The sequence below is a fragment of the Amphiprion ocellaris genome, chromosome 23 (assembly GCF_022539595.1).
Source record: "Amphiprion ocellaris isolate individual 3 ecotype Okinawa chromosome 23, ASM2253959v1, whole genome shotgun sequence".
Taxonomy (NCBI): domain Eukaryota; kingdom Metazoa; phylum Chordata; class Actinopteri; family Pomacentridae; genus Amphiprion; species Amphiprion ocellaris.
In genome coordinates, this window is record NC_072788.1 from 24,743,390 (window position 1) to 24,769,900 (window position 26,511).

The 26,511-nt window shown below is 40.6% G+C and overlaps 2 protein-coding genes across 3 annotated transcripts; both read right to left on the bottom strand.

Moving 5' to 3' along the window:
* Positions 1–61: 61 nt before the first annotated feature.
* On the bottom strand, positions 62–14,150 carry LOC111585379 (L-amino-acid oxidase-like). Of its 2 annotated transcripts, XM_055007916.1 has the most exons (8): positions 14,019–14,150; positions 12,936–12,993; positions 10,285–10,505; positions 10,006–10,118; positions 9,469–9,670; positions 2,759–2,827; positions 2,513–2,649; positions 62–1,493 (listed from the first exon to the last, which is right to left on the bottom strand). In XM_055007916.1, exons 2-8 carry the CDS (start codon positions 12,964–12,966, stop codon positions 692–694), a joined length of 1,575 nt encoding a protein of 524 aa, XP_054863891.1. In that variant the 5' UTR covers positions 12,967–12,993; positions 14,019–14,150; the 3' UTR covers positions 62–691. The 2 variants fall into 2 exon arrangements, with proteins under 2 accessions (XP_054863891.1, XP_054863892.1); XM_055007917.1 differs by lacking the exons at positions 9,469–9,670; positions 10,006–10,118; positions 10,285–10,505; positions 12,936–12,993; positions 14,019–14,150 and adding exons at positions 5,304–5,505; positions 5,841–5,953; positions 6,120–6,395.
* Positions 14,151–16,297: 2,147 nt separating this feature from the next.
* Positions 16,298–24,944, bottom strand: LOC111571215 (L-amino-acid oxidase-like). The gene is made up of 8 exons (XM_055007915.1): positions 24,869–24,944; positions 24,307–24,357; positions 22,741–22,961; positions 21,415–21,527; positions 20,385–20,586; positions 19,162–19,230; positions 18,510–18,646; positions 16,298–17,856 (listed from the first exon to the last, which is right to left on the bottom strand). Exons 2-8 carry the CDS (start codon positions 24,344–24,346, stop codon positions 17,061–17,063), a joined length of 1,578 nt encoding a protein of 525 aa, XP_054863890.1. The 5' UTR covers positions 24,347–24,357; positions 24,869–24,944; the 3' UTR covers positions 16,298–17,060.
* Between the last annotated feature and the right edge of the window lie 1,567 nt (positions 24,945–26,511).

The following is a 26,511-nucleotide window of genomic DNA, read 5'->3' on the forward strand; positions in this document are numbered from 1 at the left end:
CATGGTGGTAGAATCATCATCATCAAGCTTAGTCTCAAGATTAACTGATCAAAAGACAACATTCAGCAACAACTTTAATGTTTTTCAAGCAGAAATTTCAAACATTTGCACGTTCAAGCTTCAGAAATGTGAAGTTTTACAGCTTTCTATGTCATATATTATAGCTAATAAACTGTGCTGAGTTTTAGACTGCTGGTTGAAGACGGCACAAGTTATCTCCGAGACATTTACAACTACTATGATGATATCATTTTCTGACATAATACACACTTCAAGTGTTACAGATCAGCTGTAGTAGTTGGTTTGCGCCACCAAGCAGAGCCTCTTACTGTTTAATACTGCAGAGACCAGGGAGAGCAGGTATTTTTGCGTTGGGAGTTTAGGTAGTAAAGGAGCACCGTGACAAAGACTACAATGTACTAAGCTGAAATAAACAAGGCCAGCAAACCTGCATCTGGATCGAACATTTTACAGCCGTTTCATCGTCACTGCTTGTTTTTGCATGAAAACAGAATCAGGATTAGGTTTGTGCTGATACATATCGCTGCAAAATGCCTGTGATTGGCACTGATATTAAGATTGGGCTTGGAAAATGAAAATAGTAACAGCCTCTCAACTGAGCAAAGGTGCAAAGATGAACTCAACATTTCAGAACAATACTCAGGTTGCCACAGAATGCAGACTCAGGACCTTAGAGCTCATCTTGGTGGTCAACTCTGGCCGACTCCTTGTGTGCAGCCTTGTTGATGTTGGTCGCAGCCCTGATTGCAGATTTCATAGACGTCTCGATCCAAGCATGAGGGAAGGCTGTGTGTTCTCCAGCAAAGTGAACTCTGCCTTCATGTCTGAAGAGCTCCTTGGCATATTCTAAGTGTTGGAAGGGCGTGAAGACAGTGAAGGCGCCCAGGCTGTAGGGATCCGTGCTCCACCTCTTCACCAACACGCCGGTGCACAGATCCCTGACCTTCTCACCGTGGATCTGCACCAGATCTCTCAGAACCAGCTCTTTGAGGTCTTTGTCGCTCGCACCGTTGAAGAGGAGGGAGTCATCAGACCAGGTGTAGGAAGCCAGGAGGACACCAATGGTGTCATTGTCTGGGAAACTGTGGCTGGGGTAGTAGATGTAGCGAGACGGCCCATCGGTGATGCTCTTCCCTCCTTGGATTCCATCGTCCTTCCAGAACTTCTCCTTGAAGGTGAGGATGATTTTAGTGGAGCTTTCATAATGGACCGCCCTCAGAGCCTCCATCTTTTTGATGGACAGAAGTGGTTCAAACTCTATGAAGAGGGCTGCTCTGGCTGTGGTTGTTACTAGGACAGCATCGGCAGAAAGAGCCGTCAAATCGGACTGGTCACCTGCCTGATACCACACAGTCACACCCTTGTGGGAATGGTTGATGCGTTTGACCTTGGAGTTGAGGAGGATCGGGACATCAAGCACAGTGAGAAAAGCGTTGGGGAGGAGATCTGACCCCCCATTTATTTCATCATACCTTTAAAAACAGGAGACAGATTTTTTTGTTGTTAAATCAAGCAAATTAATCACAGTTTGTCCACCAGAGCCTCTTTGTTTTTCACCTTAGAGCTAAAATGACAATGAAGTGCAGAAGACCATGGCCTCTAGAATGATCTGGCCTCTAGAGGTCAACCTCAGATATTCCAGAGGGAATCTGAGTCTGACTGCTGAACTGTTGAGTTAGTATATCAGGACGAATCTAAATCTATCTATATCTATATCTAAAAAATGTTTTCACTGTGTTTGAGACTTCTGATACCAGAATGTTCTTCATAAGACATTTCTAAAATGTGATATATTAAACAAAGGTAGAACATTCTCAAAAGAACATCAAAAAAATGTTCTCAAGACCTCAGATCACAGAATGCTCTGTACATGCAACTTTATAGAATGTTCCTGTAATGTGTATTAATAGTAGAGCATTTTTCCTTTCTATTGAGGCAACACATTATAAAAAGTTCTTTCTATAGAGTCCCTTCACCAGCAATAACAAACAAAGGATCTCCTCAAAGTAGCATTTAAAACAACTTTTTAAAAATGTCTTTGAGACCTCAAAGGACAGAACGTTCTTTATAAGACGTTCCTGTGCTATGGTATATTTACAAAGGTGGAACATTGTGTCTGTAGTGTTTTATGGATGTGTTGGGGATGTTGTGGAGGGAACGCATTCTTCTATAAAATATTCTCCCAAATGTTTCACAGTGGTACGTGGAAACAAAGTGAGAACGTTCTCACTGCAACATTCATTTTTTTCGGGTACAACAGTCTAACAGTGCTGCCGCTAAACATCTTCAGAACTTCTTTAGTTATCTTATCTTTAGGAGGAACGTTCTGGGAGCTGAAAGAAAACTTCCCGGTAAGAACATTAGGACAACTCTGGAGAACTTTCTCAGAACATTTCTGGAACAAAACAACTGTAGCTGTGTCCTGGCTCGGATAAATGGTGTAATTTGGGTGGGTTTTGGGGTTCCTAAGGTGCTAAATGACAAATCTTACGTGGTTTTGTCGCTGACGTCGCTCTGGAGGTAGATCACGTCAGTCAGAGCTAAATGCATGAGGCTCTGTTCGTTGAGCAAATCTCCGATCATCCTTACTGCTTCTGCACTCAACCCACCTTCCGTTTTCAGGTATTCCTGTAGAACCAGAAGCAATGTTCTATACAGTGTGTATTTTTAGATGAATCTTCAAGAAACTGAACAGCAAAAAAAAGTTGTACTGTTTGCACATTACATTGTGGTTTACCTTCAGAGTATAGTGGTCATATTTCTTCAGCGCAGCTCTGCAGCCATGAGCTTCAACGTAATCTTTCACCTGGAGAAAAGATCTTTTACAATTTCAAGTTTTCTGCAGTATAAACTAGAGAACCATTTATGCCTTGTTCAGAAAGCTCATCCAAACCTGTTTTTTTAGAAACTGATTTGAGAAGATCTGGACAACCAGATTCCAAACAACGATTCCAGTGAGATTTCTACAGAAGCAACTCAGGAATAAAATGTCTGCTTGCAACCCAGCCTCCACAAAACTACATTTCTGTACAACTAAACTGCATTCTTGATGATGTTTTCAGGAGAATTTTGCCGCTATTTCTGTGTTTCTTTGCATCCCCACTACCCACCTCACCATTAGCGGTGTTTTGACCACCCCCGTTACACCCACCACGTCCCCTCCTGCCACCCCCGTTACACCCACCACGTCTCCTCCTGCCACCCCTGCTACACCCACCACGTCCCCTCCTGCCACCCCCTGCTACACCCACCACGTCTCCTCCTGCCACCCCCGCTACACCCACCACGTCTCCTCCTGCCACCCCCGTTACACCCACCACGTCCCCTCCTGCCACCCCCGCTACACCCACCACGTCCCCTCCTGCCACCCCCGCTACACCCACCACGTCCCCTCCTGCCACCCCCTGCTACACCCACCACGTCCCCTCCTGCCACCCCTGCTACACCCACCACGTCCCCTCCTGCCACCCCCGTTACACCCACCACATCCCCTCCTGCCACCCCCGCTACACCCACCACGTCCCCTCCTGCCACCCCCTGCTACACCCACCACGTCCCCTCCTGCCACCCCCGCTACACCCACCACGTCCCCTCCTGCCACCCCCGCTACACCCACCACGTCCCCTCCTGCCACCCCCGCTACACCCACCACGTCCCCTCCTGCCACCCCCTGCTACACCCACCACGTCCCCTCCTGCCACCCCCGCTACACCCACCACGTCCCCTCCTGCCACCCCCTGCTACACCCCACCACGTCCCCTCCTGTCACCCCCGCTACACCCACCACGTCCCCTCCTGCTACCCCGTTACACCCACCACGTCCCCTCCTGCCACCACCGCTACACCCACCACGTCCCCTCCTGCCACCCCCGCTACACCCACCACATCCCCTCCTGCCACCCCCGCTACACCCACCACGTCCCCTCCTGCCACCCCCGCTACACCCACCACGTCCCCTCCTGCCACCCCCGCTACACCCACCACGTCTCCTCCTGCCACCCCCGCTACACCCACCACGTCCCCTCCTGCCACCCCTGCTACACCCACCACGTCCCCTCCTGCCACCCCCGTTACACCCACCACGTCCCCTCCTGCCACCCCTGCTACACCCACCACGTCCCCTCCTGCCACCCCCGCTACACCCACCACGTCCCCTCCTGCCACCCCCGCTACACCCACCACGTCCCCTCCTGCCACCCCCGCTACACCCACCACGTCCCCTCCTGCCACCCCCGCTACACCCACCACGTCCCCTCCTGCCACCCCCGCTACACCCACCACGTCTCCTCCTGCCACCCCCGCTACACCTACCACGTCTCCTCCTGCCACCCCCTGCTCCACCCACCACGTCCCCTCCTGCCACCCCCGCTACACCCACCACGTCCCCTCCTGCCACCCCCGCTACACCCACCACGTCCCCTCCTGCCACCCCCGCTACACCCACCACGTCCCCTCCTGCCACCCCCGCTACACCCACCACGTCCCCTCCTGCCACCCCCGCTACACCCACCACGTCTCCTCCTGCCACCCCCCTGCTACACCCACCACGTCTCCTCCTGCCACCCCCGTTACACCCACCATGTCCCCTCCTGCCACCCCCTGCTACACCCACCACGTCCCCTCCTGCCACCCCCGTTACACCCACCATGTCCCCTCCTGCCACCCCCGCTACACCCACCACGTCCCCTCCTGCCACCCCCGCTACACCCACCACGTCTCCTCCTGCCACCCCCGCTACACCCACCACGTCCCCTCCTGCCACCCCCCGCTACACCCACCACGTCCCCTCCTGCCACCCCCGCTACACCCACCACGTCCCCTCCTGCCACCCCACTGAACGTCTTCATCAGAGGGTGAATATTCCTCTTCAGAATCAGAGTCAGCCACTACTTGACGAAGTACTTCATCAACGGTGAACAGACCTTTCAGAATGGTGAGTTTTCTCTTGCTAAAATTCACTCTCTGTTACGCTCCGACTGCAACCACTACTTCCTCGTCTCCTCATCCGGGGGACAGGTTTCAAACTCTATCAACTCCAAAACTTTGAATGAAAATATGCCCACAAATGATGCTCAGATTGAAGTTCCAGATGTCCGCCATCTCCTGGTGTAAAGTACTAACTACATGAGGCACCATATTTACAGCTATAGCTTGTTATGTTCAGCAATGTTGCTGGTCACAATTTTGCGACTTTGGCGCTTAAAGGGTTAACTTATTACACGGTAATATAAATTTGCAGATCCTTTGACTCAATCCTGCCTACGTTTCTTTTTCTTACATACCTTCTGCAAAGCGAGCTGCAGCAGATCGTCGGCCGACTTGTATTTCTCACTTGGTAGCACATTGTACTGGAGGATGTTGGGGTTCGCTTTCACCGAATATGTTCTCTTCCGCAGCCCATGAATCAGGTAGAAGGTGTTGTGGTCATCCATGATGAATTTATTCATCTTCACCCCCAGATCTTTGGCAAACCAACGGACGATACTTGAAAGGGTGTTTGTGAATGGAAAAACCAAAAGGTCAGTCAGGTTTGCTTTCTGAAGAAGCTACCGTTGGATAGACGAGTAGAGCGGAAAAGTCTGGAGAGGCTGGATTAAAATTGCTCAAAATCACTAAAACTGTCCATTGTAAGTACCTTCCTAGACAGACAATTGAGGAAAATTGAGGGAAAATGTGACTGGAACAGGGGAAAAATAATGCCCAGAATCAACTAGGAGTTGAAGCAGCATAACATTTTGACTAAATAAACAAAAGCAGAAAGTAATTTAGGTGATGCTGTAGAAGAAGAACTTAGAAACTGAAGATACATTTTTACTTACTGGTGAAAACTGGGGATCCTCATTGCTCCCATTTCGACGTACCAGCCTTCCTTTTTATTCCTGTAGGTTTCCACCCGTCCTCCAACACGACCACTAGCCTCCACTATGGTCACCTTGCTCAGACAGGTAAATAAACTGCTTAGCAACAAGCGTCTCAATGCAATTTTAAAGTAAAAGTATCTGAAAATTACATAATATTGCTACTATTGCCACTATATTTGCATAGCTCCAAGAACATGTGACATCCCAGCAAGCGTTGAAGCTGTTGCATGTACGTACTCTGTGTCCGGCGTCTTGCAGCAGCTTGGCGGCCGTCAGTCCAGCCATGCCGGCTCCAACTACAACTACATGATGACCTTTGTGGATGTGTGGAAGGCCGGTTTTCACCGTCTGCAGCAGCTCCTCGTAGTCTTTGTCCTCCAGACAGTCGGCCAGATGTTGCTTCAGGCTGACAGCTGCAGTGATGTGGAGCAGAGAGAGCAGCAGCACAGCGACAGCAGCTGGAGGCAGCACAGCAGATAAATACTACATCAATGACTGCAGTACCAAATTCAGCCCAGAAAACCAATGAAAATCTGGCAACAAGGTGATGTTTACATGTTTTGTTTTGTTTTTATTCTGTGATTTCATTTATCTGTAATTGACTGTATTTCACACCAAATATTTCTAATAACATTTTGGTTTGTTTTGCAGAGTTAACACAGTAAAAATCAGATGGATGAATGGATGGATGGATGGATGGATGGATGGATGGATGGATGGATGGATGGATGGATGGATGGATGGATGGATGGATGATGGAAATTTGTTACAGCAGCAAAGTACAAACATTGAGAGAATGTCATGGAAAATAAAAAAAATATACCAAAATAAGTCAAGATATACCAAAGTACTAGCATGTGTAAATACTGTATATTGAATTTTGATTTCATTTAGTATTCTATAGATTTTAAAATTAGAATTGTTTTATTTTTATAGTATAGTATTGTACAGCAAGATTTTCAGAGTATATAGTAACCTTTATTGTTAATGACTCTAACCTGCCTTTTTGTTATTTTATGTTGTATGTAAGCTGCTGAACACTTGAATTTCCCTTAAAAAAGTATCTATCTATCTATACTCCATCTATCTATACTCTATCTATCTATACTCCATCTATCTATCTATCTATCTATCTATCTATCTATCTATCTATCTATCTATCTATCTATCTATCTATCTATCTATCTATCTATCTATCTATCTATCTATCTATAGTCTATCTATCTATCTATCTATCTATCTATCTATAGTCTATCTATCTATCTATCTATCTATCTATCTATCTATCTATCTATCTATCTATAGTCTATCTATCTATCTATCTATATCTATCTATCTATCTATCTATCTATAGTCTATCTATCTATCTATCTATCTATCTATATCTATCTATCTATCTATCTATCTATCTATCTATAGTCTATCTATCTATCTATCTATCTATCTATCTATCTATCTATCTATAGTCTATCTATATATCTATCTATCTATCTATCTATCTATCTATCTATCTATCTATCTATCTATCTATCTATCTATCTATCTATCTATCTATAGTCTATCTATCTATCTATATCTATCTATCTATCTATCTATCTATCTATCTATCTATAGTCTATCTATCTATCTATAGTCTATCTATCTATCTATCTATCTATCTATCTATCTATCTATCTATCTATCTATCTATCTATAGTCTATCTATCTATCTATCTATCTATCTATCTATCTATCTATCTATCTATCTATCTATCTATAGTCTATCTATCTATCTATATCTATCTATCTATCTATCTATCTATCTATAGTCTATCTATCTATCTATAGTCTATCTATCTATCTATCTATCTATCTATCTATCTATCTATCTATCTATCTATCTATCTATCTATCTATCTATAGTCTATCTATCTATCTATATCTATCTATCTATCTATCTATCTATCTATAGTCTATCTATCTATCTATCTATCTATAGTCTATCTATCTATCTATCTATCTATAGTCTATCTATCTATCTATATCTATCTATCTAGCTATCTATCTATAGTCTCTCCTGCCTACCCCCGTTACACCCACCACGTCCCCTCCTGCCACCCCCGCTACACCCACCACGTCCCCTCCTGCCACCCCCGCTACACCCACCACGTCTCCTCCTGCCACCCCCCGCTACACCCACCACGTCCCCTCCTGCCACCCCCGCTACACCCACCACGTCCCCTCCTGCCACCACCGCTACACCCACCACGTCCCCTCCTGCCACCCCCGCTACACCCACCACGTCCCCTCCTGCCACCCCCGCTACACCCACCACGTCCCCTCCTGCCACCCCCGCTACACCCACCACGTCCCCTCCTGCCACCCCCGCTACACCCACCACGTCCCCTCCTGCCACCCCCGCTACACCCACCACGTCTCCCTCCTGCCACCCCCGCTACACCCACCACGTCCCCTCCTGCCACCCCCGCTACACCCACCACGTCCCCTCCTGCCACCCCCGTTACACCCACCACGTCCCCTCCTGCCACCCCTGCTACACCCACCACGTCCCCTCCTGCCACCCCCGTTACACCCCACCACGTGACCTCCTGCCACCCCGCTACACCAACCATGTCCCCTCCTACCACCCCCGCTACACCCACCACGTCCCCTCCTGCCACCCCCCGCTACACCCACCACGTCCCCTCCTGCCACCCCGCTACACCCACCACGTCTCCTCCTGCCACCCCCGCTACACCTACCACGTCCCCTCCTGCCACCCCCGTTACACCCACCACGTGACCTCCTGCCACCCCGCTACACCAACCATGTCCCCTCCTACCACCCCGCTACACCCACCATGTCCCCTCCTGCCACCCCCGCTACACCCACCACGTCCCCTCCTGCCACCCCGCTACACCCACCATGTCCCCTCCTGCCACCCCGCTACACCCACCATGTCCCCTCCTGCCACCCCCGCTACACCCACCACGTCTCCTCCTGCCACCCCTGCTACACCCACCATGTCCCTTCCTGCCACCCTGGACATGGTGAAGCAAAGCATGGGCTCCAGTATGTGCTGCTTGTGGACTGTCATGGTGCACCGACTCGCTGCCGTTATGCACAGATGCAGCATCACTTTCTGTCTCACTGGACAACTGAACGTCTTCATCAGAGGGTGAATATTCCTCTTCAGAATCAGAGTCAGCCACTACTTGACGAAGTACTTCATCAACGGTGAACAGACCTCTCAGAATGGTGAGTTTTCTCTTGCTAAAATTCACTCTCTGTTACGCTCCGACTGCAACCACTACTTCCTCGTCTCCTCATCCGGGGGACAGGTTTCAAACTCTATCAACTCCAAAACTTTGAATGAAAATATGCCCACAAATGATGCTCAGATTGAAGTTCCAGATGTCCGCCATCTCCTGGTGTAAAGTACTAACTACATGAGGCACCATATTTACAGCTATAGCTTGTTATGTTCAGCAATGTTGCTGGTCACAATTTTGCGACTTTGGCGCTTAAAGGGTTAACTTATTACACGGTAATATAAATTTGCAGATCCTTTGACTCAATCCTGCCTACGTTTCTTTTTCTTACATACCTTCTGCAAAGCGAGCTGCAGCAGATCGTCGGCCGACTTGTGTTTCTCACTTGGTAGCACATTGTACTGGAGGATGTTGGGGTTCGCTTTCACCGAATATGTTCTCTTCCGCAGCCCATGAATCAGGTAGAAGGTGTTGTGGTCATCCATGATGAATTTATTCATCTTCACCCCCAGATCTTTGGCAAACCAACGGACGATACTTGAAAGGGTGTTTGTGAATGGAAAAACCAAAAGGTCAGTCAGGTTTGCTTTCTGAAGAAGCTACCGTTGAATAGACGAGTAGAGCGGAAAAGTCTGGAGAGGCTGGATTAAAATTGCTCAAAATCACTAAAACTGTCCATTGTAAGTACCTTCCTAGACAGACAATTGAGGAAAATTGAGGGAAAATGTGACTGGAACAGGGGAAAAATAATGCCCAGAATCAACTAGGAGTTGAAGCAGCATAACATTTTGACTAAATAAACAAAAGCAGAAAGTAATTTAGGTGATGCTGTAGAAGAAGAACTTAGAAACTGAAGATACATTTTTACTTACTGGTGAAAACTGGGGATCCTCATTGCTCCCATTTCGACGTACCAGCCTTCCTTTTTATTCCTGTAGGTTTCCACCCGTCCTCCAACACGACCACTAGCCTCCACTATGGTCACCTTGCTCAGACAGGTAAATAAACTGCTTAGCAACAAGCGTCTCAATGCAATTTTAAAGTAAAAGTATCTGAAAATTACATAATATTGCTACTATTGCCACTATATTTGCATAGCTCCAAGAACATGTGACATCCCAGCAAGCGTTGAAGCTGTTGCATGTACGTACTCTGTGTCCGGCGTCTTGCAGCAGCTTGGCGGCCGTCAGTCCAGCCATGCCGGCTCCAACTACAACTACATGATGACCTTTGTGGATGTGTGGAAGGCCGGTTTTCACCGTCTGCAGCAGCTCCTCGTAGTCTTTGTCCTCCAGACAGTCGGCCAGATGTTGCTTCAGGCTGACAGCTGCAGTGATGTGGAGCAGAGAGAGCAGCAGCACAGCGACAGCAGCTGGAGGCAGCACAGCAGATAAATACTACATCAATGACTGCAGTACCAAATTCAGCCCAGAAAACCAATGAAAATCTGGCAATAAGGTGATGTTTACATGTTTTGTTTTGTTTTTATTCTGTGATTTCATTTATCTGTAATTGACTGTATTTCACACCAAATATTTCTAATAACATTTTGGTTTGTTTTGCAGAGTTAACACAGTAAAAATCAGATGGATGAATGGATGGATGGATGGATGGATGGATGGATGGATGGATGGATGGATGGATGGATGGATGGATGATGGAAATTTGTTACAGCAGCAAAGAAAGTACAAACATTGAGAGAATGTCATGGAAAATAAAAAAAATACCAAAATAAGTCAAGATATACCAAAGTACTAGCATGTGTAAATACTGTATATTGAATTTTGATTTCATTTAGTATTCTATAGATTTTAAAATTAGAATTGTTTTATTTTTATAGTATAGTATTGTACAGCAAGATTTTCAGAGTATATAGTAACCTTTATTGTTAATGACTCTAACCTGCCTTTTTGTTATTTTATGTTGTATGTAAGCTGCTGAACACTTGAATTTCCCTTAAAAAAGTATCTATCTATCTATACTCCATCTATCTATACTCTATCTATCTATACTCCATCTATCTATCTATCTATCTATCTATCTATCTATCTATCTATCTATCTATCTATCTATCTATCTATCTATCTATCTATCTATCTATAGTCTATCTATCTATCTATCTATCTATCTATAGTCTATCTATCTATCTATCTATCTATCTATAGTCTATCTATCTATCTATCTATCTATCTATCTATCTATCTATCTATCTATCTATCTATCTATCTATCTATCTATAGTCTATCTATCTATCTATCTATCTATCTATCTATCTATCTATCTATCTATAGTCTATCTATCTATCTATATCTAGCTATCTATCTATCTATCTATCTATCTATCTATCTATAGTCTATCTATCTATCTATCTATCTATCTATCTATCTATCTATCTATCTATCTATCTATCTATCTATCTATCTATCTATCTATAGTCTATCTATCTATCTATCTATAGTCTATCTATCTATCTATATCTATCTATCTATCTATCTATGTATCTATCTATCTATCTATCTATCTATCTATAGTCTATCTATCTATCTATAGTCTATCTATCTATCTATCTATCTATCTATCTATCTATCTATCTATCTATCTATCTATCTATCTATAGTCTATCTATCTATCTATATCTATCTATCTATCTATCTATCTATAGTCTATCTATCTATCTATCTATCTATCTATCTATCTATCTATCTATCTATCTATCTATCTATCTATCTATCTATCTATCTATAGTCTATTCATCTATATCTATCTATCTATCTATCTATCTATCTATCTATAGTCTATCTATCTATCTATATCTATCTATCTATAGTCTATCTATCTATCTATCTATCTATCTATCTATCTATCTATCTATCTATCTATCTATCTATAGTCTATCTATCTATCTATATCTATCTATCTATCTATCTATAGTCTATCTATCTATCTATCTATCTATCTATCTATCTATCTATCTATCTATCTATATATATATCTATCTATCTATCTATCTATCTATCTATCTATCTATATATCTATATATCTATCTATCTATCTATCTATCTATCTATCTATCTATCTATCTATAGTCTATTCATCTATATCTATCTATCTATCTATCTATCTATCTATAGTCTATCTATCTATCTATATCTATCTATCTATAGTCTATCTATCTATCTATCTATCTATCTATCTATCTATCTATCTATCTATCTATCTATCTATCTATCTATCTATCTATAGTCTATTCATCTATATCTATCTATCTATCTATCTATCTATAGTCTATCTATCTATCTATATCTATCTATCTATCTATCTATCTATCTATAGTCTATCTATCTATCTATATCTATCTATCTATAGTCTATCTATCTATCTATCTATCGATCTAGTCACAGAAACAACATTATTGCACAGATTCTTTTATGGAAATACTCACATTAATTTTGCATAGATTTTATGTAAGTAGAAAAATATGTTGCATATGTTTTAGTACATGTATAAACACCTTTTCATTCAGCAGTTTTTATTTATTTGTGTATTTATTTGTACTGAAGATTAACATTTTTGTTTACAACATAATTCCATTTGTATTCTTTTATAGTTTTGATGTATTCAGTATTAATCTACAATGTATAAAATAATTAAATGTAACCCATTGAATGAGACGGTGTGTCCAACCTTTTGACTGGTTGTGTACACAAACGTCTTTAAGACTTTAAAACATCTTTAAGGTTGAATAGCCAAACACGAGTTTTAAAACTTTGTTTAAACACAATATTGGTGCAAAAATACTCACATAATTTCCATTTCACCACATGTGGATCCATCTCACCGGGGAGCCTTTGTTTGGTGGACTGAGGAGGAAGAAGACACACAATGTTTTGGTCTCAGCTTCTGGATGGCAGTTTTATTCTGTTTCTGTCTTCTTTGTGTCTCTGTTTTTGTGTTTGTTGTGTGTTTATATTTCATGTGCCTCTTCAGTTACTTCCTATTTTATTTTAAAACTGCCTTTCTTCTTTATTTTTTCTGAATTACTTCTTTTTGAATGCATCGATCTGTTTCACCTCCTGTTATGAATCATCTTCTTGTCTTTTACTCCCTGCTGTATTTACAGTCCTGTGTTTTCCTTTATCTCCTGTTCTGTCCTCATGTTCACCAGGTTTGTGTTTGCTTACCTGTCTTTGTAGCGCTGAAAAGTTTGTTTCAATTAAAGTTGTTTTTTGTACATGAACCTGCCAGTCATTTGGACGTTTCCCTGTTTACCCAGAAACGAACTAGAAACATTATAAAAGGTAATAAAATTTATAGTATGTGAGCTTTTAAAATTCACTTTGGTGCATTTGACTTGTGATTTCCATTCAATGTGGTCGAAATGCAGAATTATTTTTAACAACAACTATCCAGAAGTTGAGAATCATCAAACAGCAACTTCTGTTGTGGTATAAATAACAGTATCTCACATTAAACCTCTTCATTTTATGTTTCTGTTATTATATTTTACTTTTCTACTACTGCAGCTCCTCTTTTCTGTGGACAAAATAGTTGGTTCCCTTCCATTAAAGAAAGAAAACCCACAGTGGTCACTGAAGTAACTTGAAACTGACAAAAACAATAATAAATAAAATTTACTGAAAATTAAATAATGAAAATCAGACTTTGCTTTTGAATTGGTGTTCAACAGCATCATTTAAAAAAAAACAAAAACTAATGTAAGTGGCCCAGACAAAATGAATATATGTTTGTTTTTTGTAGCTGCTTTTGCATTAACATTCTTGTCACAGTCTCCTGCAGACTAAAATGTTTTGTGAAGCACACAAAAGATAATAAACAAGAGAAAACATGAATTCTTTCATATGTACAGAGCGAAAAAGTTTCCTACCTCTCAAGTATCAGACGCCGCTGTGAGCTGACGTGGAAGTGAAGCCTCTTAAATACGACGCTTCGCTGCAATACTGGACGTTTGTTCCCACCTGACCAGCCTTTGTGTGTGTGGTTTTTTTTTAAAATCAGGCTCTTATTCTGGTTTCATTATTCGTATTCTCATGAAATTATCTAACTTACAGCAACCAGTAACAGCACATGAGGCAATTTTGCCAAAAAGGAAGCTGCAATGAGGCAATAAGTTATTGTAACTTCTCTAATTTAATGACCACATTTATCTTTCTCACAGCTGCATATCCTCAGTGTGCAACACTTTATGTCTGGGATTGATATTGATTATAAGTAAGAAAAGTTATTTCACCATCAACTCCAGCAGAGCATTTGGTGTTGAAACAATACACTTTTATCTTGAAAGAATGCAGTAAACATTTAAAACATAATGATAGATATTTTTTAGCTAATTTAAGCACAGAATTGTTATTGTGGAGACTTTTTAAATAACTTTAAACAGATTTCTGTCATTTTTGACCAGTTTGAACTAATTTTGAACAGTTTTTGCGTCAGGTTTTAGGTTATTTTTGAACCAGTTGTCATTTTGGTGATTGTAAACAAGTCTGTTATGTTAATGTAGTGCTTGCTAATTTTATTTCACAGCTGTGGATAAAATCCTTCATCAAACTGAAACAAAATTATACATGAATCCGACTGTGCTATAACTCAGTCCTTCTCACTGATTTGCAGAAACTTTTCTCTAAGACTTTTCAGTTATTCTAATAAAGCTATTTCTGCAGTTTCCCAGAGGCACATGGGGAGTCTGAACAATTTTAAATGATAGAAAATTGCGATTTGATGAAAAATGTATGTGTTCATGTACAAAAAAAATACTTACATTGGTGCAACACTATGAGTGAATTAACAACCTAGCAGGGAAGTTCTGATGCCTAAACTGTTCCACAAAGCAAAGGAAGGATCCTTCAAGCACATTTTTGGAATGTGGTTGAAACAAATTCTGCCTAAACACTGCTGTGGACCCTTTAAAATACACAAAAACTGAGTCTTTCCTTCAGAGAAAGTTCTTAGAAAGTGGTGTTTATACCTGCAGCCCAGTCTACACAACATCCTACACAACTACACAACTAAACTGCATTCTGTTTGTAATTAATGTATCTCTGCTATTTAAAATGAAGTAATTTTGATCCCAAACCATAACAGAACGTCTACCATGAAAAAGAGTCTTTAAAAGTGTGATTTTTTTAATACCTAACCACATACTTTTAGTATTTGAACTCCTCATGCATCCTAATATAGTCTTTGTCACTTTTGTCAACGGTCACGAATCATGTTTATTTCAAAATAAGATTACATTCCCTTCAAAACATATTTGAGAATGCAGTTTAGTTGTATGGGAATGTAAATTAGTGGATGCTGGGTTCATCCAACACACAGGTACAAGACTGTGAGACACCACTACAAAGAGACACTGCTGCCAATAATGCAATATGCATTTTAATGTAAATAAACTGGTGTGCTGTGAATGCTAATGCCTTCAAATCATTAGCTAGCTTAGTTTAACAGCCTTAAAATACAACAGATCTGGAATTTTCATATGTTGGTTGGATTTTAATCAGAGAATTCAAGATAAGCTTTATCACATTCACAACAACTTGCAGATGTGCTTCAAGTGCTGCTAAAAAATGCATGTGAAGCAGGTGTTCTTCACCCAAAGACATGTTCAGTGACTGATAATAAAGTGTTGCTCTGCCATGCCTCTCACTGGCCTCTTATATGGTGGGATAAGGGCCAGAGGTTTCTGTCGTCATGGTTACCCACCAGCAGCTAGGACTCAACATCTAGATGAAGCTGTTCTTCCAGATCTGTGCATCGTCAACACTAGCTCCTAAAAATGGGTTTTCTATTCAACTGAACTGTGTTCTCCCAACGTTGTCCTAAAAACATATGAGTCGTAATCATAATAAAGTCTTCCAATTCAAAAAAAGATTTCAGTTTGTGGGACCATTATTCTGAGATGTTTTTTTCAGCATTCACTTGCTGTTTGATTCAACTTTGGCACCAAATCTGCGTGTTTGGGTTGAGGAAAATATCACCACGTTGGATGGCTCCACTTTGAGTTAAAATATGACTCTTCCCCAGAAATTTTTCCTCCATTTTCTTAGTTAAAAGTGTAACAAGCCCCGCCCCATTTACTACACAATTGGCTGTTTGACAAAGAATACAATAAATAGTGAAGGACCCAACTCAGAAAGACCTGCCAGGAAGTGTCCTTTATTTTGAAAAACACCTTTATTTAATAAAATATGAATTCATTTTCCAACTTTTAAAATCAGCGGCCTGAAACCTCAGCTTAAGAATCCAGCTGTTATGTAACATTCCCACAACAGTCATCTAACATTAAGTACATGTTCTAGCATTGTTTTTAAGAAAATGTTTTTAAATCAAATGTTCAAAGAGCGTGTTAAGAATGTTTTCATCACTGCAACATTTAAAAAGTTGTTTAAAAGATGCTTCTGTGACCTCAGATGACAGGACAGTACAGTTCCTCTACTGTTCTGAGAACGTTTTATGGATGTTATTGAGAGAACACATTACAGAATTTATAAAATGTTCCCAGAATGTTCCACAGTGGTAGTGAACAACAAAGAACGTTTGAGAATGTTAGTGCACAACAGTCTAACAATGTTTCCACCAGACATTTTCTTTAGTTTTTGCTACCTTTGAGAGGAACATTCTGAGAGCTAAAAGAAAACGTCCTGCTGAAAACATTAGAAGATCTCTGCAGAACATTCTCAGAACATTTTAAACTAAAAATAATAAAACAATGAGAAACTGTCTTAAGTTATTTTTTAAAGTTAATCAAAAAACACATTTATAGCAAAAGGTAAATGCAGCTAGTAGCAGGTGTAGAAACGAGTTACATTTTTCTGGGTCAAATGATTAAGAAACAAACATTTCACATTCAGATTTTACTGATTAATTTTCCATATAATTAATTTCTTTTAATCACTACTGCAACACTCAGATTCTAAAGCTCATCTCGCACCAACTCTGATTTCCACAGCACTGCCTTGTTGATGTTGGTCGCAGCCCTGATTGCAGATTTCATAGACGTCTCGATCCAAGCATGAGGGAAGGCTGTGTGTTCTCCAGCAAAGTGAACTCTGCCTTCATGTCTGAAGAGCTCCTTGGCGTATTCTAAGTGTTGGAAGGGCGTGAAGAGAGCGAAGGCGCCCAGGCTGTAGGGATCCGTGCTCCACCTCTTCACCAACACGCTGGTGCACAGATCCCTGACCTTCTCACCGTGGATCTGCACCAGATCTCTCAGAACCAGCTCTTTGAGGTCTTGGTCGCTCGCGCCACTGAAGAGGAGGGAGTCATCGGACCAGGTGTAGGAAGCCAGGAGGACACCGACGGTGTCATTGTCTGGGAAGCTGTGGCTGGGGTAGTAGATGTAGCGAGACGGCCCATCGGTGATGCTCTTCCCTCCTTGGATGCCGTCTTCCTTCCAGAACTTCTCCTTGAAGGTGAGAAGAACCTTAGTGGAGCTGTCGTAGTGGACCGCCCTCAGAGCCTCCATCTTTTTGATGGACAGAGGTGGTTCAAACTCTATGAAGAGGGCTGCTTTGGCTGTGGTTGTTACTAGGACAGCATCGGCAGAAAGATCGGTCAGAGAAGACTCTTCACCTTTCTGGTATGATACAGTGATGCCTCCTCGTGATTGGCTAATACGCTTGACCTTGGAGTTCAGGAGAATAGTGGCATTGAGGACATCGAGAAAAGCTCTGGGGAGATGGTCGGAGCCACCGGTAACTTCATGGTATCTTCAAAACAAAGACAAATATCTGCTCTTACCGCACTATAACATAACTTTCTGTAAACTTAAAAGCAGCTGTGGTAGCCAGTAATTTACTGCAAATCTAGAATGTTATTGTTGTGTTTTATATAACCAGATAAATCCTGTACAACAGATAGAATATGAGGTTGACTCTGTCATACCAAAACTAGACTCTCCAATAACATTGTGTACTTTTGTTTTTGTTCTTTTGTTTTTTTGTCAATTTTTTTGTCATGTTTTTGTCAGTTTGTATCATTTTGCCTGCAGAGATAAGATCTCGGCTGTCAGAGTCAAAGCTGTGTTCATATCTGGAATCCAGCATCTATCTAATGAGACAAGCTAGGACACGTTATATCTCTGTCTTCTCTATCATCTGCAAAGAAGTGGACAATTTGCAGAATTTCCTCAACTACTGTTTGACTGAATTCTGTTCTTTTAAATGTACTGGGGTTCTTGAGAAATCAATCAACAGCTGATGCACCCAAAGATGTATGGAACTGTGTCATCTGCAAAGAAGTGGACAATTTGGCACAATGTTCATGATTGAATAAAGTCTGTTCTTTTCCTGTGTAGAAAGGCTTTACATTTTTTAACTCTTCTGTAAAAGACAAACTATGTTAAATAGTAGTCTGGCCTTACATGATGTTGTCACTGATGTCAGTTTGGTCATAGATCATCTCACTCAGCGCTGTGTACATGAGGCTCTGCTCATTCAGCAGCTCTCCAATCATCCTAATGGCTTCTGGACTCAGACCTCCTTCTTCTTTCAGATACTCCTATTAAACAAGCAAAGTCCCACGTTGTGCAGTCAGGTTTGCTCAGAGAGAAGTCTTGAAAATTTGTACAAGCAAAATACTTTGGAGAAAATGTCACACTTTCAAACATAAAGATTCATGTACTAATGGACACTCATGAGGAAGTGGAACGTTTCAGCAGCTGTTAGCTTTGGTTTCTCTCCACAAATTGCTCAGTCTGTTCTAATATTTTGGTATTTGTGTGACATTTCATATCATAGAAATAAAACAAAGTAAGTAACAGGACAAATACAAGGACATGGGACACAAGTTTTTGTGTATGTGTGTGTGTTTTTTTGCCCGATATTATATTTTAGCACTTGATTTACATACACATTTCACTATTTGTAAGTGCCATGTTAGGATGTATGCAGGAACCAAGACGTACTGTTTCTGATTCCAGTTACTCCTCGGCTTCAAATGGAAAATTCACGTTATTTCTAATCTATCAGAAGCAATTCACATAATGTATTTCATGAGCTCACGTTGTGCTTTACCTTCACAGAATAATGGTCATATTTTTTCAACGTTGCCCAACAGCCGTTAGCCTCCACTTCATCCTTCACCTGCAAAAAACAAAGCAAAGATTCACATTGGTGGATGAATTCAGTTAAATCATTGAGAGTGGTCCCAAAGTCAGCTCTGAAATCTGTCAGCAACGAACCATAAACGTTTAACTCAGCTTCTAGTCTGACTCACTAGATATAGTCTTTGGGTACAGGTTACAGTAGCTTTTCCCTCCCCATTCTGATATCTTTTCTACCATCGTCAAAATCCTTTCTGGTGTGGGAAACAACTTCTTGCTATAAATGACAAGTTACCTGAGGATTTGAACTGAGCAATGAAGCTGACACGCTTGATTCTTTTGGTGAATTATCCACTATAAAAACAGCTCTTGTTTAAAAACAGCTGCATGTACCTGTTCCACTGAAACATTTTCACCATCACTGAGTTGCTGGGGCACCATTGCTGCATTCTAAGCTTAGAATCCCCTAGGACAGTTGGAATTGGTCTAAAGGAATACAAACAATGCAGAGCTTACTTGTCCCTCTATACCAGAATGATAGTGAGGTGCAGTCAGATCATTCTCTAATGCTAATACAGTGCTGTGGTGATACGAGACGACTGTGTAGCCAAATCTGCCTTGAAATTTAAAACAGGTCTGGTTTCGTTATTCATCTTCTCAAGAAATTATGCAACTTACAGCAACCAGTGAAATCACATGATCATAAAAAAAACACTCTACGGTCTTCTAGGGAATTTTGCAATTAAAGGAAACTGCAATGACGCGATAAGTCATTTTAACTTCTACAATTAGCTGACCACATGTATCTTTCTCACAGGAAACAGGAAGTTCTGGAGGTGCTTGTAGCTGAAGTCTCCATGTTGATCTGTTTTCCACACCATGGAAAGTGACATAATTAAAAGATGTTGGTGTGATGCCTTCAGTGTAGTTACAGTTGTGAGGAAACATATCCTGTTTTTTGTCTTTGCAGCACTAAAGTTGAAGCAAGCCTGAGATCAGTTTTTAAAGCTGATTTCAGTCTCCATGATTAGTGAATTTCCCTGCACAAAATAATCACATGAAGCTTTCTGTCATTTGTTGACTTAGCTGCAACTCCTCTACGCTGATGATAAACTGGTGTTTGTCTTAACTTATTACACGGTAATATAAAGTTCCTTTGACTCAATCCTGCCTACATTTCCTTTTCTTACATACCTTCTGTAAAGCGAGCTGCAGCAGATCGTCTGCCGACTTGTTTTTCTCGCTCGGTAGCACATTGTACTGGAGGATGTCAGGATTATCTTTCACCATGTACGTCCTCTTCAGCAGCCCGTTAACCCGGTAGAAGGTGTTGTTGTCGTCCATGATGAATTCATTTAGCTCGACCCCCAGCTGTTCAGCAAACCAGCGAACGATGCTGTGAAAGAAGCAACAGTGGCGGATTAAGGTTGTGAAGCAAGACAGTTAAAGAAAAAGGATCCCTCTGAGGCCTAACGGTGGCACATGTAGTACATAATTATTTAAAATTTTCTAAATTCCATCTAATATTATTACATTGAGCCATATTTTGAGGGGAGAATGCAGCATGTAAACAGACTAGAAAGGAATTCTTCTGCTCAACTATGCAACCATTGCAACAGTTTTACTGTTCATTTCAGAGACTTTGGATTCCATGAAGCTCCATTTTCATTATTCACTGACTGTTCATTTTGTCGTTGAGAAGGAAAAATGACTCCTTCCCCTTTCTACGGTATTTCTTTGCAGCTGTAAGCTGACGTCATCCCAAATCATCTTCAGACAGACAGACGCTGTAGGAGGAAGACATGCCAGGATTCTCTGCTCTGGTCAAAGTTAGATATTGTCTATTCTGACATGACTAAGCAGACTAGTTGTCTCCATGTTGGTCTGTAATCTAAATCTGATCTTCTACCACCTACAATATAAACCCAAAGATCAGAGAGAATCCTCAGAACTGATGCTGGCGTTGTTTGCATGTCCTGCTGCTCTGTTGGTGTCACTTCTCCTGATATCAGGAAACCTTCATAGCAACCTAAATCATCTGAGTCTCCATTGTGTCTCTCTGTGTGTTTGCCTCTTCATTCTCGCTGAACTTCCACACCAGTCATATCCAGGTCTGAATGTCATGCTTTCAAATCAGCTGCATCAAAATCTGTTATGTGTTTCATGTGGCTTCTGCATTATACATTATCAAAAGAAAGTAATAATAAGTGAATCTTGCACTTACAGATGAGAACTTGGGATCCTCATGGCCCCCAGTTCAGCGTACCAGCCCTCGTCTTCATTCCTGTACGTTTCCACTCGTCCACCAACACGACCACTGGCCTCCGCTATAGTTACCTTAGTTTAAACACATAAATACAAACACAAGAGTAAGAGCACAACTTCTACCAAGAGTTTTTACCAATTGCCAGGTTTTCTTGCACATTTATATGCTGCATTACCAACAACACAAAGTAAGAAGCTGCTCAAAAGTCCCAGATGACTGTGGGGCAACGGTGCTGTTATGATTTGATACATTTCAACATTTAAAGCCAAAAAAAAAAAATGTATTGAGAAATGCTAAGTACTGTTTGTTGACTGGAACACAAGTCAAACTGTACAAACAAAATCAATGAATCATTTTGATTCTTTTCTAGATTTTTTTGTAGCTTTTCTGGAAATGTGACAAAAGCTCAAAAATATACATACAGCACCTTGAATTATCAGGTTTGGTGATGTAGAGAGTTGTGTTAATCAAATCTTCTCAGTGGCATGACCTTTTAATTTTCCACTGATTGATCATGATTGACTACAGCTGTTGACTCCTCTGAGCAAATTTAAATATTTGATACACTTTTCATACTCAAACAAACTCAAAGTCTGCGGATCTCAGAAAAGATCTGAAAAAGAAAATCATTGACTTGAACAAGTCAGAAAGTCATTTGATCCAAAATCATCTGTTTGTCAGAATAAAGTTCATGGTCCAGTTGTGTTACTGGAAGAAAACACAAACTATCACCTGCTGCTGAGAGACAATTGGTCAGGATGATCAAGAGTCAAGCAAGAATCATCAGAAAGCAGATCTGAATGAATGATAAGTTGCTGGAACACAGCTGTCAGTGTCCACAGTGTTCTACATCAACATGAGCTGAGAGGATTCATGGAGAAGGAAGTTCTTCCTCTAGAAGCAGAACCTTAAAGTTCCACTCAAGTTTGCTGCTGATCACATGGACAAAGAAAGGATCTTCTGGAGGAAAGTTCTGTGGTCAGATGGAAGAAAAACTGAGTATAAATATGTTTGGAGAAGAGAAGGTGAGACCTAAAACCCCAAGAACACCAAACCTACCACCAAGCATGGTGGCGGCAGTATCATGCTCTGTGGAACTTTAGTTGAACTAAAACAATTCTGTCCAGAGGAGTCAAAGATAAACCAGAAACTTGTGGACGGAAACTAAAAGCACCTAGTTGATGTGAAAATGTGTGAATGCTTTTCAACAGAATGTATTTTCACAGTGAAGCTCCAAGAACATGTGACATCCCAGCAAGCGTTGAAGCTGTTGCATGTACGTACTCTGTGTCCGGCGTCTTGCAGCAGCTTGGCGGCCGTCAGTCCAGCCATGCCGGCTCCAACTACAACTACATGATGACCTTTGTGGATGTGTGGAAGGCCGGTTTTCACCGTCTGCAGCAGCTCCTCGTAGTCTTTGTCCTCCAGACAGTCGGCCAGATGTTGCTTCAGGCTGACAGCTGCAGTGATGTGGAGCAGAGAGAGCAGCAGCACAGCGACAGCAGCTGGAGGCAGCACAGCAGATAAATACTACATCAATGACTGCAGTAGTACCACAACTAGTGGGAAACGAATCTTAGACTTTCAGTTTTTTTGCACAAAAAATCTCGTAAAAAGAAATCATGAAAATGTGAAACACCAGAAAAAAACACGCTAAAATTCATGAAATACTGTCATGTTAAAAAAAAAAAAAAAAAAAAGGGAGGGGGTAGGATAACGACATTTACATAAAAATTGAACAAATTTAAATACAGAAACTCTCATTTTATGGTCACATGCTATAAAATAACTACATATTTGCAACATTATCTGCACGTAAATTCACACATTGTTCTTTTGATTTTATATTATTATTATTATTATTATTATTATCATTTCCTGTAATAAAAAAAAATACACTAAATCTATAAGATCAGCAAAATAAAAAAAAATGTTGATATTCATAATTTTAATTTAAATAAATAAATACCTTTAAAACAATTGTATTTTTGTAGATTAAGAAAAGTAAAAACAGGAATTTTATGGTCAAACACTCTAAAAATGTCAATTATTTGTTAAGAATGCAGATTTTTTTCACAGTCGACACTTAAATTTACAGATTTTTCCTTGATTTTACTGGATACTATCCATAATTAACAATAAAAATCTATGAGATTACAATTAATGAAAAACTATTTTCCATTTTTCAACCTTGGATATTTATAATTTTCTTTTATAATAATGGCAAATGCCTTTAAAACAATGATATTTTTGTCGATTAAAAGAGTAAAAAACTGTGATTTTATGGTCAAACACCAAAAGAATGAATTTTTTGATAAAAATGCAGATTTTTTTAAACAATCAACACTTAAATTTTCATTTTTTGTTTGTTTTCACTTTATTTCAGTCTTTAACATTCATCATGTAAATTTGAAATAAAGGCAAATGCCTGTAAAACAATTCTACAGGGTTTTTTGCAGATTTGAACAGAAAAGTAAAAATAAAACAGTGTCAATTAAGTCAAACTTAAGGGAATCTATAAATGAATGCTTATCTTCTATGTTTCAACTGGACATTTTCTGTAATTTAACAAGCAGCAAAATAATACAGTTAATCTTGAATCCTTAGGAAAGTCCAGTAAAAAGTTTGACCTCTTCTTATTTCATCACACGGTGATGAAACCGAGGCCGAAAAAAGCAGAACTAGTAAATTCTTCAATGGCTTTTAAACCGCAGACGGGGAGGAACTGACCAGAGGAAATGTGCAACTTCAGGGTTTTACATTCACCCTGAGACAAAATGAAAGACTTCAAGGAGAATCAAAGCTGCAAATACCAGTAAAAGAACATTCTGTTGGCTGGAAAACACTCACAGAGTCTCCAGTTCACATCCATCGCAGTCATTTTGTGCATTTTTTCTCCAGCTTTAGAGGAATGAAGAGGAAGAGAAAATAAATTAAACATGTTTTAACATCTTTTACATTTATTGTAAGAGGCCCATGAAAGCATCCAGGATTTACGGAATGAATTCAAGAAGAGAAATTCTAAGAAATTAACACTTCTGGATGAGTTTAAAGGTTTCTTTGTTTTCTACAGTTTATGTACATATTCCATGCTACATTACATCAGGCTGATAATTAAAAAGCATACAAAAGACACCATTTTTGTCCAACAATAAACCAGGTTCTGTTTTTCCACTAACACCGGTTGATTTGTGAGTTCTGTCTCCGACTTTGTGGTTTTTCTGTTTCTGTAGAGCTGCAGGACTTCAGATTGAAAAATGAACCAAACAGTGAATAAAAATGTGACAGGAACCTGTCAAAGCTGCCCCTAAAAATAACATCTATAAACTAATTTATAGTAGAAAAACAGGACATTGTCAAGCTTCTGGTGAAATAACAAGATTAAACATGAAACAACAGATCTTTACCCTACCGTTTCCTCCTCCACTTCTGGTTTTCTTTGGCACTGAGCCTCGTTGTTATCAAACACCTCAGGATCTGGTGAAATAACTGTCTAGGTCTTGCGATGAGAAACCACAAGAACTTGACGCCATTTCATGGAAATGGCTGCTGAGAATGAAGCGAAAGAAGGAAACAGAGGCTCATTTCATTAACCAATTCATCTCAGAATTATGGGTGAAGCAACTGCTCTTTTTGCCACTGAAGTTCCAGTAAAGTTCCACGGAGCTTATTGAGAAACTGTCTAACATCTAAAGACAAAAGCCTTGTTTCATGTTCATAGATTAGCTTCTATAAAATGTCTTTTATTGTGGAAAAACGTCCAAAATACACACTAGGTGTTTATTTGACTGCACTTTGTGTCTTTACGTCTGTAGATTTTCATCAGAAACACATTTTTTCAGACTCTTAGCCACAAATCTCCACTTCTGCACCATTTAAACAACAAAATGTCAATTTTTATTCCCATCTGCACATTTTCACAGAAAGTTTTGTTCTTATATCATTCGCAGTCAGATTTATAGAACATTTTACTCATAAAAACATGTCAAAAATTGAGATTTTCTGTTCGTTGAAGGTATTTTCTAATATACAGAGTGAGTAAGAGATAAAAATAAAGAAATTTAACTCCAAAATATTAACTAATTAGAACTATTTTATCCAATTTTCAGATTTCTGTTATGGACATGAATACAACCGAGGTCATATTTGGATTGATAAAAACCTCCTTTTGCATTTTAAACGTCAGGATTTCAGGAAATCTGTGACACATGAAAGGATTATCTTGGTGTAAGTTGCCAAAGTGATGTCTTGTTAGAAATGACCTGCAAAGTGATTCAAATATGGAAAGTTTCGTAGTTAGACAAAAACTCTTTCATCACAGTTTCCTGGCAGAACTATATTTCATCAAACTGTTCATCATGCAGTCACAAGAAGGTCAAGTAGGGAGGAAACTTCCATGAAACACTGACTCAGATACAGTGGGTAGGGAAAGTATTCAGACCCCTTTAAATTTTTCACTCTTTGTTTCATTGCAGCCATTTGCTAAAATCAAAAAAGTTCATTTTATTTCTCATTAATGTACACTCAGCACCCTATCTTGACAGAAAAAAACAGAAATGTAGAAATTTTTGCAAATTTATTAAAAAAGAAAAACTGAAATATCACACAGTCATAAGTATTCAGACCCTTTACTCAGTATTGAGTAGAAGCAGCCTTTTGAGCTAGTACAGCCATGAGTCTTCTTGGGAATGATGCAACAAGTTTTTCACACCTGGATTTGGGGATCCTCTGCCATTCTTCCTTGCAGATCCTCTCCAGTTCTGTCAGGTTGGATGGTGAAAGTTGGTGGACAGCCATTTTCAGATCTCTCCAGAGATGCTCAATTGGGTTTAGGTCAGGGCTCTGGCTGGGCCAGTCAAGAATGGTCACAGAGTTGTTCCGAAGCCACTCCTTTGTTATTTTAGCTGTGTGCTTAGGGTCATTGTCTTGTTGGAAGGTGAACCTTGGGCCCAGTCTGAGGTCCAGAGCACTCTGGAAGAGGTTTTCTTCCAGGATATCTCTGTACTTGACCGCATTCATCTTTCCTTCAATTGCAACCAGTCGTCCTGTCCCTGC

Coding starts and splice junctions, on each gene's coding strand:
- LOC111585379 (XM_055007916.1), bottom strand. CDS start 12,966: ATGGATCCACATGTGGTGAAATGGAAATTAT. Junction 10,506..12,935: donor TGTGGTGAAATGGAAATTAT/GTGAGTATTTTT, acceptor TGCTGCCTCCAG/CTGCTGTCGCTGTGCTGCTG. Junction 1,494..2,512: donor GACGTCAGCGACAAAACCAC/GTAAGATTTGTC, acceptor CTGTTTTTAAAG/GTATGATGAAATAAATGGGG.
- LOC111571215 (XM_055007915.1), bottom strand. CDS start 24,346: ATGCACAAAATGACTGCGATGGATGTGAACTGGAGACTCT. Junction 22,962..24,306: donor GGATGTGAACTGGAGACTCT/GTGAGTGTTTTC, acceptor TGCTGCCTCCAG/CTGCTGTCGCTGTGCTGCTG. Junction 17,857..18,509: donor GACATCAGTGACAACATCAT/GTAAGGCCAGAC, acceptor TTTGTTTTGAAG/ATACCATGAAGTTACCGGTG.